General features: G+C 55.0%; 5 protein-coding genes across 5 annotated transcripts; 3 read left to right on the top strand and 2 right to left on the bottom strand.

Moving 5' to 3' along the window:
- Positions 1-465: 465 nt before the first annotated feature.
- Positions 466-1,514, top strand: QC762_400620 (uncharacterized protein; the record flags this gene model as incomplete). The annotated part of the gene is made up of 4 exons (XM_062889517.1): positions 466-931; positions 1,006-1,176; positions 1,364-1,418; positions 1,504-1,514. The coding sequence occupies exons 1-4, from the start codon at positions 539-541 to the stop codon at positions 1,512-1,514; spliced, it is 630 nt and encodes a 209-aa protein (XP_062743019.1). The 5' UTR covers positions 466-538.
- Positions 1,515-2,108: 594 nt separating this feature from the next.
- Positions 2,109-3,574, top strand: QC762_400618 (uncharacterized protein; the record flags this gene model as incomplete). The annotated part of the gene is made up of 3 exons (XM_062889516.1): positions 2,109-2,204; positions 2,277-2,818; positions 2,886-3,574. The coding sequence occupies 2 exons, from the start codon at positions 2,109-2,111 to the stop codon at positions 2,412-2,414; spliced, it is 234 nt and encodes a 77-aa protein (XP_062743018.1). The 3' UTR covers positions 2,415-2,818; positions 2,886-3,574.
- On the bottom strand, positions 3,129-4,169 carry QC762_400615 (uncharacterized protein; the record flags this gene model as incomplete). Its single annotated transcript, XM_062889515.1, has 2 exons — positions 3,444-4,169; positions 3,129-3,355 (listed from the first exon to the last, which is right to left on the bottom strand). Exons 1-2 carry the CDS (start codon positions 4,018-4,020, stop codon positions 3,129-3,131), a joined length of 804 nt encoding a protein of 267 aa, XP_062743017.1. The 5' UTR covers positions 4,021-4,169.
- Positions 4,170-5,708: 1,539 nt separating this feature from the next.
- Positions 5,709-8,909, top strand: PRP24 (Splicing factor; the record flags this gene model as incomplete). Its single annotated transcript, XM_062889514.1, has 1 exon — positions 5,709-8,909. One exon carries the CDS (start codon positions 5,709-5,711, stop codon positions 8,907-8,909), a length of 3,201 nt encoding a protein of 1,066 aa, XP_062743016.1.
- Positions 8,910-9,110: 201 nt separating this feature from the next.
- QC762_400600 (uncharacterized protein) lies at positions 9,111-12,233 on the bottom strand. Its single transcript, XM_062889513.1, has 6 exons — positions 11,439-12,233; positions 11,157-11,386; positions 10,671-11,097; positions 10,422-10,607; positions 9,819-10,337; positions 9,111-9,742 (listed from the first exon to the last, which is right to left on the bottom strand). Exons 3-6 carry the CDS (start codon positions 10,950-10,952, stop codon positions 9,545-9,547), a joined length of 1,185 nt encoding a protein of 394 aa, XP_062743015.1. The 5' UTR covers positions 10,953-11,097; positions 11,157-11,386; positions 11,439-12,233; the 3' UTR covers positions 9,111-9,544.
- Positions 12,234-12,527: the final 294 nt, after the last annotated feature.

The following is a 12,527-nucleotide window of genomic DNA, read 5'->3' as shown; positions in this document are numbered from 1 at the left end:
ACAGCAAAAGAGCATTCGGCGGCTTCCGAGTGTCTTTAATTTAGAGTGAAGGTGCTGACCTACATCCTGCCGCGGCAGGTTAGAGATTGAGGCCTCAAAAATAGCAGCAAAGGGAAGAATAAGGTGTTGCCGTAGATTAAGACGCCCTTCCCACCCTTTCCAACAAGCCGGGAATGCTAAGCATTCATATAGAGCTCATATGTCGACAGGCCAGCCGTGGTCTGTCTCGAACGCCACAGCCTCTTGCTCCTTGAGAAATGGGCAACAGACGAGAACGGACTTTAAGCCGCACCAGTAGCAGCTCGGTCTCATGACTGCTGATCTCGTGGAAGGTGACGCCGTAATTCCGCAATAGAGTGAGGGCATCGTCTCGGCCGATCTGGAGCGGTCTTGATGGCGACGAAAATAGCAACAGAAGCTTATGGATGAGAACACTTAAAGATTCGGGGTATAAGAAGGCTGTTTCAATCCTCCTCAGAATCATCTCGGCTTCATCATCACCAACCATCGCGCCATCTAACCTTCAGAACAACTCACGATGAAGCTCTCCATTCTCCCCCTCGTGGCTGGCCTTGCCACGGCCTCTCCGGTTCTCGTTGATCCCCTCGCCGACACCCCGTCTGGCCATGAGGTTTCCATCGTTGGCCTCGCCTTTGCCGGCTCCGGTTGCCCTGCTGGTACTGTCTCGGGCCAGCTCTCTTCTGACCTGACCACCATCACGCTGCTGTACGCCAACTTTGTTGCGCAAGCCGGGCAGGGCATCAGCGCGTCCAACTACCGCAAGAACTGCCAGCTCAACGTCAAGATCAAGTACCCCCAGGGCTACCAGTTCTCCGTCTTCAAGGCCGACTACCGCGGGTACGCTCAGATCCCCGCCGGAGACACGGGCACCTGCAAAGCCACCTACTACTTCTCGGGCGACTCCAAGCAGGTCAGTCAGGCCCCTCATACTCTGCTCACGAACGAACCGAGATCGATGCTAACCATCAACACCACCACCCGCAGATCACCTCGACCCTCACGCTCAAGGGCCCCTACGACGACAACTACCTCAAGACGGACACCTTTGGCGTCGAGTCGACCGTCTGGTCCCCCTGCGGGCTGGAGGGGCTCCTCAACATCAACTCCGAGGTGCGGCTGTCGCCCATGGACGCGGTCAAGCCCGCCCTCCTTACGGTAAGAAGACTCGAGAAGATCAGGACAAGGTGGCGGAGATGCACCGAGTGATTTCCTCTTTTTTTTTTTTTTTTTTTTTTTTTTTTGTTACCAGAACTTGATGACAAGGTGGAAGAGGGGGTTGTTGTTTTTGTTCAAAACAAAGAGAGAGAATCCCATGTTGATTCGGAATACCCGATTTTTATAGGTCGACTCGACGGATCTCAAGTTTGTGCAGAAGCATTACTTGCAGTGGCAAAAGTGTACGAAGCCCAAGGCATAGTGAGCCCGCGAAAAAAGAGGGTTGCGAGAGGAAGAATTTTGCGGACTGACTACCTATTGTCTTAGGCGAGGAGTAAAAGATCTGGACTGTGTGTGGGAGGAGGTTGGGTGTGCTGGGTGGGTGGTAGGTGGAAGCATACACGTACGGATACTGCCAGAGGTCGTAGTAGGCGTCGGTCGTTATCATGTTCCAGTCAAACAGCCATTGAAAGAAAGGAAAGAGAAATTGCCAAGGATATTTTCTTACATACCAATGATATGCCCCGCCCATCCTCTTTTCAAGTCCAGCCAGCCCCCCTCTTCTTGTGTCGTAACCAATCACATCTCACCACGCACCGCCCCTCCCCCCGTGCCTGTTGTGCCTGTCTCACCATCGGTGATCACCCAGTTTATATCTTTCTTCATTGGCTGACCTCCCTCCCCAATCGCCGGTCCAGACCGACCTTTTTATTTTTTTCCCACTTCCCCCTCCTCCCTACCCAACTTTATTTCAACAACTACCGCCATCGGGTTTCCCTGGTTTTTCTCCTCCTCCCCGCCTGCCCACGCTGACGACACCCTCAACACACACCGACCTACTCCACCATCTCACCTTCTAGGTTTTGTTTTTTTATACCACAACCCTTTCCCACTTTTCTTCTCCCCTCATCCTTCCATCTTTCACCGTCAAAATGCCCTCCACCCATAACAATCAACCCCCCACCCCGCAAGCCATGCAAATGTCAGCAGCAGCACCGCCAAACAAACAAATCATCACCGACCAACCCGTATGTTTTTGTTTCTGTAGCCTTTCCTCCCTCCCTCCCTCGCTGACAATGTAACCTGGCCTGACCTACCAGAAATCCCACCCTGCACCCCAAATGACACAAGACGGCGACGATGGTGACGACGGGCAGCTCAACCTCCGCGGGGGCGGGTTCACCATTGGGTGCAACTGCTGCAGGGGCATGTTTTCTTTTCATAAGAGGTGCTGCTAGATACTAGGTGCGCACCCCCCGCCTGTAATAAATGATTGGATAGATTAGGGAGAGGGGGGAAGGCAGGAACGAATGGATGGATGGGATAGTCTGTCTGGACTTTTTGACAATGAGTGATGTGATGAGGTTGGGCGTTTTTGTCTTGGGGGGGTGTGTGTGTTTAATCATCCATGCGAGGTGTGGTTGAATTTGGAATTCTGTAGGTTTGAAAGTTGAATTTTGTACAACGGGAACATAGATGCGGCTGGCTTGTTTATGGTGGTATTGTATTGTGGCATTGGGGAGTGGGCTGTTTGTTGCTGGGAGGGTGGGTGGCTGCGGAGGGGAAGAGGAGGTTGAACAGTTGGAGGTTGCGATTTCTTACTTCCAGTGATGTTGTTGGTGTTCAAGGGATTTTGAGACGGGTGAATTCCTCGAGCTCGGCAACAGAAAGGGAAAGTTGGAATTACTAACACGATCCTGATATACCAGGCACTGAGGTTCTGAATAAAGCTGGGGCTCAAAGACGAACTTGAACTTTTCCAAATGAGGGTTCTTATCAATGCTTTTATTATAGAATCTGAGAGCTCGCTATGGCCGATCCCCAGATGGCATCTCTGAGTACAAGTGGTACCGTACATCGCCAGTCCTTGCTCTATAGTTTAGCATGCTTCTCAGATCTCCCCCAACATTTCTCATCACTCAGCCCGAAGTGATTTTTAAATCTACTAGTGTTCAACGTCGCGATCTGTTTGATCTGCGCCGCCGTTGAGTCTGCAACACCAAGGCGGCGATCCGAGCAGCTCTGGCTTGCCTGCGGGCTTTCTGATCTTCGGCGTGAGACCAGTGGAAGAAGAGGCTTGGGCTGTCCTTGGACCCAAGAGCTTGAGGCTGAGGGAAAGAGATGGTGTGAGAGCTGCGAGAGTGCTGCTGTCTTTGAGAAGTGGAAGTTGCTTTATGTGCTGTATTGACAGGACAACCAGTTAGTTGCAGATACAAAACAAGCTGGCTTGATGTATTGCCACTCATTTTGACAAGACATCTACTTACCCCTCTTCTTTTTACGCAACTTCTGCCGCAGGCTTGTGACGAGGAGCTCATCGCTGTCAATAGAGTCATCATTCTCGCAGTGTTCTGCACTGTTGATCGAGTACTCGGGAGTTTGAGAAGGCGTGGGGGCGACAACCGACGAGGAACTGCTGGCGGGGAGAGCTCTGATAGCAACTTCGTACAACTGAGTGTCGCCGTCTCGTTGGCATCGAAGAGCCGTGGCAAGCTCTTCGAGATTGCCGGCAGTGACTCTGGCAAGATAGATCTCTTCAGTCGGCGGGCCAGTAGTCGTTAACCAAGGGACGTCGGTCGCTGGTTCGGTGGTGCTCTGAGTGACTCTTTCGATCTTGACAAAGCCACGAGAGTTCAAGCGAACTCTGGCCGAGTCTGGATGGAGAATCTGAAGATCGTCAGTTGCCATGCTTGGAGATGGTGGGGCTGGGGTGACAGAGTCAGGAAGATTAGAACCGTGAGACTTGCAAAAGAAGGGGAATTTGAAGAGTGGGTAGATAGATTGATTGCCAACGGAATGCGATGTCTGTTTGCTGGTAAGAGTCGCGAGGGAGTTCTGATCCATCAGGCGCTCGAAAGGTAGGTCAGGTCGACCGTCGCGTTGACTTGAGCTCAGTGATTATTGTAGCAGTCGCTCAAGTATTTCTTCCACTGCAAGTTGCGTATTATCCCGTATTTGGACACAACTTCTCAAGAACAGCATTCTCTGTCTGATTGAGAAATATATGGACCTCAGTTTTGACTGGTACACTTGTGATAGACATAATGTTACACATGATTGGGCGTGTTTTCAGCAAGACAGCCTCGTCAAATGGCGGTCGGTGATTGGTCAGCGGCATGGCGCGACTTTTGTGCGGGGTGTTCGCTGGGGGGCCTAGAACGCTTTGCTCGATCGGATATGACGGCACTTTGACGAGTCCCTGATGGCACCCTGCAGATGCGCCACTACGTCATAGGTCCCGTGCAGGCGGATGACTGAGACAGACGGGCCTGGAATCACCAAAGACGGTCCTCAGTCTGATGGCACAGCCTGATAGCCTGACAGCCTGACAGCCTACACAAAAAAAGAGGCAGGGCAACAGCTGAAAAACAAAACAAGCTGTAAAATCACTCGGCAGGCTCGTGGTCGCGAATGGCACTCCGTGGCTGGTGGTCAGGGTTGGTCAGGGTCCTGCGGGACGGAGGAAGGGGATGCTGTGATTGGCCAGCCTCAGTCGTGATCTACATGGATCAGCGGAGACCCCCAAGTCTCGGCGGCCTGACAATGACGAGCGGCCGTGAGATGGGAAGCACCACAAGAACCATTAGAAACCACAGGGCGGATGAATCTGTCCGGCCGTGTCTCTGCCTGTCTGGCTTTTTCACCAACGGTAGGTAAAAATTAGGTACTTGAATCCAGGGTCCTTTTTCTCTTTTAGTAGTGTAAATACAGAAGACACCTGGATACATCCAAATGTCAAACATGGAGTCGGTCCCGGCACCCCGCCGTCCCATCTTCCTATTTTTTTTTTTAAGTTTTTATGGTATTTTGCATGGCGCTTTGCACTACCCAGACGGGAGCCAGGCCCACGGCCACACGTGAACCCAGACTGTCGGGATGGGGACATAGATTGTAGAGTATCCAACCAGGTATTTATTATAGCTTATCTAATAGGCAGTTTAGTCAGTCAGTCAGTCAGTCTGTCAACAGAGAGATGAAGGATGCTTTTAGTGAGGTCGGTGCTGCTGCTCTGGGTGGAAAAACGCGGTTGTTGGCAGAAGGGGCCTTGGCGGGTGGAGGCCCCAAGCCCGTAGTCCAGGCCCCCGGGTGGGGTCAAAGCCCGCGGAATTTGTATTTCCCAGGGTGCCACGTCCGCTGCCACTCCCCCCATCCATCGACAACCACTGCTGCGACTCCCATCTGTGACAGAAAGAAAGAAGAAGAGCACCCGATTCCGTCTATCGCATCTGTCGCACCTGTCGCATTGTCGCATCGTCGTCTGCTACCGCCGCAAACAAACTAACCTCGAGTCCCAGTCCTTTCCGAAGGTTCCCAAACGAGCACCTAGCCAGTTCTTTTTCCGCGCCAGCCAGAAAGTCAGTCAGTCTGCCAGCCAGCCAGCTAGCCAGCCGTTTGCGAGAAAAGGAAGAAAAAAACCAGCGACGGCCGTCTTCTCTGCTCCCGTCCAACGTACAACCACATCGCAGCTTCACAAGCGGCGACGGGTCTCTCCGACATCCAATGACACGGCCTCTTCGAAGAAAGCAGGCATAATGGCGAGCCCGGTGGGGGAGGACAATTGGGTCGACTATGTCGACCACCAGCTGCGCGAAGCCACCGACCTCGAGGCACGCGTGCGCGTGATTGAGTGCTTCAACGATGCCGTGTCGGCCGAGCCCGGGAGCATCAAGGTCTGGATGGCCTACTGCGAGTACTTTTGGTCGCTCTACAACGACTGTCAACCTGTTAGCGACGCCGGCTGGTCCCCAGAAGAGCAGGAGGTCGGACGTTCCATATTCACCATCGATGCCGCCCTCAACCTCTGGCAGCGGGGCTACGAGGCTGTCCAGTACCGCCTGTCCGACAGCAACGAACTCTGGGACCGCTGGATCTCGCTCGAGATGGAGCTGCTGAGGCGGACCGTGACCGAGGCTGGTGTTCGCAGAATCACCCAGCTGTTCCGCAATCGGCTGACGGTCCCGCACGCAACCTGGGACAGGACATCCCAGATGTTTTCCACTTTCCTATCCGAGTACAACCGCCAGGCCTACGAGAGCGAGATGGAGCAGATCACGAGGAGCGCCAAGAATGCGAAGCGCTTGTATGCGCTGCGCGACCCCTTCGAGACCAAGCTGTCGCTGGCCGTCAAGTCTGGAGACACGGCAGCGGTACGTGCGGAGATGCTAGAGTACATTGACTGGGAGATCAAGCAGCACAAGGGCAAGCGGGACGCGCTGGACAACTTCAAGATTTGTCTCGGCCTCTTTTCGAGGGCGCTGACAGGCGTGCTGGCGTCGGACGACACTACATGGCTCAACTTTATCACGCTGGTGTCGACCTCCCAGTCGGACCTCAAGGCAGGCCGTGCCCGTGTCTCGGCCAATCTGGTCCCAAACATGCTCGACGTTCTCCGTCGCGCCGTGCATCACATTCCCTGGGCGGGTCCTGTGTGGGCTCGGTACATCTTGGCTGCCGAGGAGGCTGCGCTAACCTTTGCCGACGTCGAACGCATCAAGCACGCCGCCACCAACAGTCCCCAGCTTGACAGAGACGGAATGTCGGGTGTTTTGGACATGTATTCTGCATGGTGCGGCTATCTCAAGCGAACAGCCATGAACCCCAAGGCCAGCGAAGAGGCTGTTGATGTTGCCGAAGTGGGTCTCTCCTCTGCCCTCGAAGATGTCAAGCACTGGGGTCAGCGAAAATACGGCGAAAACTACCAGGGCGATCCGGACTACCGCCTCGAGAAGATTCTGATCCAGTTTCTCACCGAAAAGAAGGAAGACATCGAGGGGGCTCGTGCTATCTGGGATGAGCTGTCGCAAATCCCGCTGCACGCCAACAGCTACGACTTTTGGCTCAACTGGTACCTCTGGGAGATGGTAGTCTTCACCGCACACAGAGCCAAACTCCGCAGCCCTACCCCCAACACACAGGCTCAAGGTCTGCTGGTCCCCAGCTTGGCCACCCGCGTTTTCACCAGGGCGCTCAAGGTTAGGACTCTTGACTGGCCCGAACGGATTCTCCAGGTGTACCTCAAGCACTGCAATGACTACGAGCTGGCCGAGACACTGCGCGAGGCCCACGACACCATCTACAAGACGCGCAAGGGGGTCGAGAAGCGCCGAGAACGGGAAGCACGGCAGGCCGCCGAGGCAGCCCGGCAAGCCGCAGCAGCCCAGGAGCAAGCAGCGCCAGCGGACAGGAGCGAAGACGTTCCCATGACAGATGCTTCCGGTTCCGCGTCACCCGGATCCAAGCGCAAGCGAGAGCCGACCCCGGCCGAAGACGATGCTGCTAACAAGCGGCCCAGGAGCGAGACGAACGGGGACGACGTGAAACGGGATCGAGAGCACAACACGGTTTTCATGTGGAACTTGCCTGCTGACGCCACCCAAACCAAGATCAAGCAGTTCTTTCGGGATTACGGCCACGTCAACAACATCGACCTCAAAAAGGGGGACGACGACGCGGTTGCCCTGGTCGAGTTTCGACACTCGGACGATGCGCGAGCAGCGTTGATCCGCGATGGCAAACCCTTTGGTGACCGGATCATCCAAGTCACCCCGGCCATTGACTGCACGCTATTTGTCACCAATTACCCCCCAGACGCCGACGAGGAGTACCTCCGCAACCTCTTCAAGGCCCACGGCGAGATCCACAGCATCCGGTTCCCCAGCCTCAAGGAAAACGCGAAGCGGCGGTTTTGCTACCTCACCTTTCGGGAGCGGGCCTCGGCCGAGACAGCGCTCAAGTTGGACGGGAAGGCGTTGGGTGGGAGGTGCAGGCTCGTGGTCAAGATATCCGACCCAGCACACAAGCAGCACCGGCAAGGGGCGCAGGAAGAGGAGAGAGAGCTGCACGTGATCAACATCCCCCGCACCATGAAGGAGGACGAGGTCGAGGGTCACTTTTCCAAGGCTGGCAAGGTGGTCAGCGTGCGGATCCCGCATCTGGGGACGGCGTTTGTGGTGATGCAGACCAAGGAGGAGGCGCAGGAGGCCATCAAGTTGCTGGATAAGGCCATGTTTGGACAGCATCCAATCAAGGTCGAGCTCTCGATGCCAAAGGGAACGAAGAAGAAGACGGCGACAGCCTGGGGGGGCGCCGAGGATGCCGGATCCCCTGCGTCAACAGCTGCCGAATCAACAGTATCTTCTGGCGGCGGCGGCGGTGCGGCGAGAGATCGAAAGGTTGTCATTCTGGGCGTTCCTGACACGATGAACGAAGCCCGCGTGAGGAATTTGCTCAAACCGGCGGGGGAGTTTGTCAAGCTGACGTTGCATGCCCGGCATGGGGGCGCGATTGTTGAGTACAAGGATGCCGCGTCGGCGGGGAAGGCTCAGCTGGTGATCGACGGGCTAGAGGTGGAAGCGGGTCAGAAGCTGCGTGTTGGCACGCCGGAGGAGCTGTTTCAGAGCAAAGGGGAGAAGAAGGTGGCGGGGAGTGACCCGTGTGCGCGTCCGGAGCCGGAGAAGCAGGGGAAGAAGCCGCCGACGGCTGCGCAACTGATGCCGCCGCCGCCGAGTATCAACCGGCCGCAGGTGCTGGGGAGGTCGAAGCCGAAGACGGGCATGGGAACGGGGGCGCCGGGGTTGGGGGTGAGGACGAATGGGGTTGCTCTTGGTGGGCCGAGGAAAAGTAATGCTGATTTTAGGAGTTTGTTTCTTGGGGGTGGTAATAATGGCGGTGGAGGTGAGGGTGGGGGGAAGGTGGAAGAGGAGAAGACGAAGGAAAATGGGAGTAAGGAATGAGTGAGAAGGGAATGGATGGGCCTACTGGCATTTTTTCTTTATTCAAAGTTTTGATCAAACAAGAGTGGGAAGGTAGGGGTTGTGTGTGTGTGTGTATGATACCAATTACCATTTTTTTTTCTTTTTTTCTTTTCGGAAGAACTGAAGCTGAAGTACTGTGGTGAGAAAGAGGGAACAAAAGGCTGATGAACTGGTTGGCTGCCGCGGTTGCTGCTATGAATACCCCCTGAGCATTTGATAGGAAACTGTTTGTGTTTCTTTGATGTTGTTTTAGGTCTTTGCTTTATTAGGTACCTACTGGGAGATGGTTGGGCGTATGCATGCCTTGTTCAATGAAGCTTGACTGCTTGCGAAGTGTTTGATTTGAGACAATATGCAAGTGAGTATGGATAGTACTATCATTACAAAATGACTGTCGAGCAACGCTACAGAAACTAACTAATAAAAAGCCAACATCCTCAGATTCGGATGAACCTGGGAATGAAAGCATCGGAGACTGGAAATCTATCCAAAGGAAACACAAAAACATCAGAGCATCGCGTATCTACTTGCCTCTCATAAAATACCCACCCAGCAGCCTCCCCTCATCATGGTCCGCCAACTCGCATCCCGGTATCCACCACTCGCCAGCGCGTTTACAAAGCCCCCGGGTTTCCGTTGAACGCAATCCCGTTGAAGGTCCCCGTGGGCAGATCCGTGATGGTGCCGTTGGTGGACGTCTCCCTAATGTACTCGCACAGCTCCGCCGGCGTCTTTGGTCCCAGCAGCGCAAGCAGATACGAAGCCAAACCGGCCACATGCGGCGCCGCCATCGACGTTCCCGAAATGGTGTTCTACCTCTCTTTCGTCAGCCACAGTCCACCTGGTAATGCATGCAAAAAAAAAAAAAAAAAAAAGGGTCTCACTCACCGTTGCGCTCGGCCCCCCAATCCACGCGCTCTCCACCCCGACCCCGGGCGCAAAAACGTCGACCCCCTCCCCGTAGTTCGAAAACCAAGCCCTCACATCCCCCTCATCCGTCGCCCCAACGGTGCAGACCGTCTCCTCGCTCGCTGGGCTGTAGAAGAAGGCGTCGTCGGCGCTGTTGCCGGCCGCGACGCTGAGGAAAACCCCGGCCCTGACGGCGGCGGCGGCGGCGGCGTTGACGGCCGTGCTCCTCGACGCGCCGAGGGACAGGTTGGCCGTCGCGCCGTTGGGGCAGCCCCGGGTGGGAAAGTCGGCGGCGACAAAGTCGATGCCCGCGATGACGGCGGCGAGGGTGCCGGACCCGGAGGCGCGGAGGACTTTGACGGCGTAGAGGCTTGTTTTTTTGGACACGCCGTAGGTGACGCCGCCGATGGTGCCGGCCACGTGGGTGCCGTGGCCGTTGCCGTCTGTGTTGTCGGTGTCGATGAAGTTTGCTAGCCAGTGGGCGCGGTTGGTGAATTGCTTCAAGAGGAAAAGGAAGGGGGGGGGTTAGTGAAAACTGATGAGGGTGTGAGAGTGAAGGGGGAGAAGGAAAAATAAACATACAGTGTGGTTGACGTAGATGCCCGTGTCGATGATGTAGCTGCAGGTGCCCTCGCCGGCGGACTCGTCGTAGACGTACGAGGTCTGGCCTGGGCTGCGGTGGGAGATGCGGGCGAGGCCCCAGGGGACGTCCTCCTGGGTGAGGAAATCATATGCCTGGACCACGGCGTCTTGTTCGACGAATTCGACCTGGGACTTTTGTTTAGCATCATAAATCAAACGGTCCGCTGGGATAAGGTAGGATGGACACACCTCGGGAAGCCTGCGGATGGCAGCCAGCTTCGCAGTGGACAGCTTGGCGGCGAAGCCCTTGAACCGGCCGGCCTTGTAGAGGTGCTGGGTGCTCAGCCCCTTGACCGCACCCTGGAGGACGGCATCGCTGCTGCCGTCTCTGAGCTTGACGATGTAGCTCCCGTCGATGAGCTGAGAGGCGGCTGCACCGCGGGGGGTGAGGAGAGGTGCCTCCCTGACAGGAGGAGCGGCCAACGCCAGGGTTGGGAGGAGGAGGCAGGTGGTGGCCCGGAGGAGCTGCATGTTGAAGTCTGTTATTTGTTAAACTCGCGAGTAGACAAGTGAGAAGGATGAGGACAGAGAGAGAGAGAGAGAGAGAGAGAGAGCGATGATGGTGATCTTGCAACAGAAAAAGAACAGCGAGATGAACATGTCTATTTATCTCTGTCTTAGATAACATCAGCTTGTGGACTGGTGGCTGGGAATAGGTAGAGAGAGGGAGGTTACCCGTAATGGCGTTGACATATTGGTCCCAAAATCATCACCACCTTCCGCAAAGGGCATCGCGAACAAGATGTCAGACCTTCTCCACGATCTTTTCATATATCAACCTGGGTAGGTAGGAACCAGGTCATGCTTAGAACTTTGACACGATGCTGAATGCGGGTGCCATGTGGGTGAGAAGAGGGTGGCCAAGATCAAAACTGCCTTACGACCTACCCAAGACGGGAGCTAGTCTAGCGAGCAGGTGTCAACGTCGTTCTTTTCTTGCGCTGGCGTGATCCTGATAATTCGTGGTGCAAGCTGTCAAGGGAGTTGCTTGTAGGGTACCATTGTGATTGTCTGGTAGGATGGCGCAGCAACCAAAAGATGATATCAAGACACATGATATCCCTCGACCGCCATTGCTGGTCTTCCAAACTTGGCATGTAATCTGATCCCAGACAGCGAACCAAAGGGGGGAAAAATACATCCCACGAGAGAATACTAGGGGGGAGGTTTCCGAGCTTGATAATGCTGACATTATGCTCCCGTCAAAGACAAGAGATGAACTCCGGGAACAGCCATCGATCGGGGAATTTTCGACCATGTGTGGGCCCAATATTGTCCGGCCGGGAATGAGCCGCTGTGCCAGGGCTGCCCCGTGTGCGTGCCGTGCAGAGTGCCGCGCGGGTGTGGCAGCGCCATTCGCTGACGGCAGTTGGGAAGACATCATGGGTAGGAGCCACAGCAAAAGGACGGGTGGGATCGTTACACGGGGGGGACAAGAACAGAAAGTAGTACTTCCTTGAGGAGGAAGATACTGAGAAACAACGGTAAAAGGATCCAACGCACGTCTGAATCCTGCCAAGCTGTCAAAATGGGAGAATTCGGGCTGGGGAGAGAAGCGGTTGCTCGTCCTGTTGTTGTTCCCTCTGGAACGTACAAAAGTCACCTTCCCAGTTAGGAAACTGCTGAACCGCCTGGACAGAGAATCGTGTTGCTCAAGATAACGCCTCGAGAGGGGGTGGGAGCAAGGTTCATGGCATCATCTGGCGCCATCTCGGCCGAGAGCCCCTTTGTTGTTTGGGGAAGAAGAGAAAAGTGAAAAGGCAAGAACAAAAAGTCGAGACGTGAAGAGGTCAATCCCCGGTATTAAACATATCGCTAACGATGCAGATCAACGTAACAAGACGCACGGGAAACCTGGGTCTCGGGTTCCAAAGTGGATCGGTAGCCAGTCCTTCTTTTAGCCTGAAGAGACAAAATTTCCGCCGTTTCGTCGATCAAGCCTTCTCACGTGCAACTGCCGGATCGATAGGAGCCATTTGATACATGGCCAGCAGTAAGACAGAGGAAGAAAGGGGGGATGTTAATATACTGTCTGGCGAATCAAAT

The sequence above is a fragment of the Podospora pseudocomata genome, chromosome 4 (genome assembly GCF_035222375.1).
Source record: "Podospora pseudocomata strain CBS 415.72m chromosome 4, whole genome shotgun sequence".
In the NCBI taxonomy this organism is placed as follows: domain Eukaryota; kingdom Fungi; phylum Ascomycota; class Sordariomycetes; order Sordariales; family Podosporaceae; genus Podospora; species Podospora pseudocomata.
The sequence above is the reverse complement of the archived record's forward strand: the minus strand, read 5'-3'. Positions and strand labels throughout refer to the sequence as shown.

What these genes read in the sequence shown, in the direction of transcription:
- QC762_400600 (XM_062889513.1), bottom strand. Translation starts at nt 10,952, where the DNA reads ATGCAGCTCCTCCGGGCCACCACCTGCCTCCTCCTCCCAACCCTGGCG. An exon ending in GCATCTACGTCAACCACACT is followed by an intron (nt 10,338 to 10,421) that starts GTATGTTTATTT and finishes TTCCTCTTGAAG; the next exon opens with CAATTCACCAACCGCGCCCA. An exon ending in TTGGGGGGCCGAGCGCAACG is followed by an intron (nt 9,743 to 9,818) that starts GTGAGTGAGACC and finishes AAAGAGAGGTAG; the next exon opens with AACACCATTTCGGGAACGTC.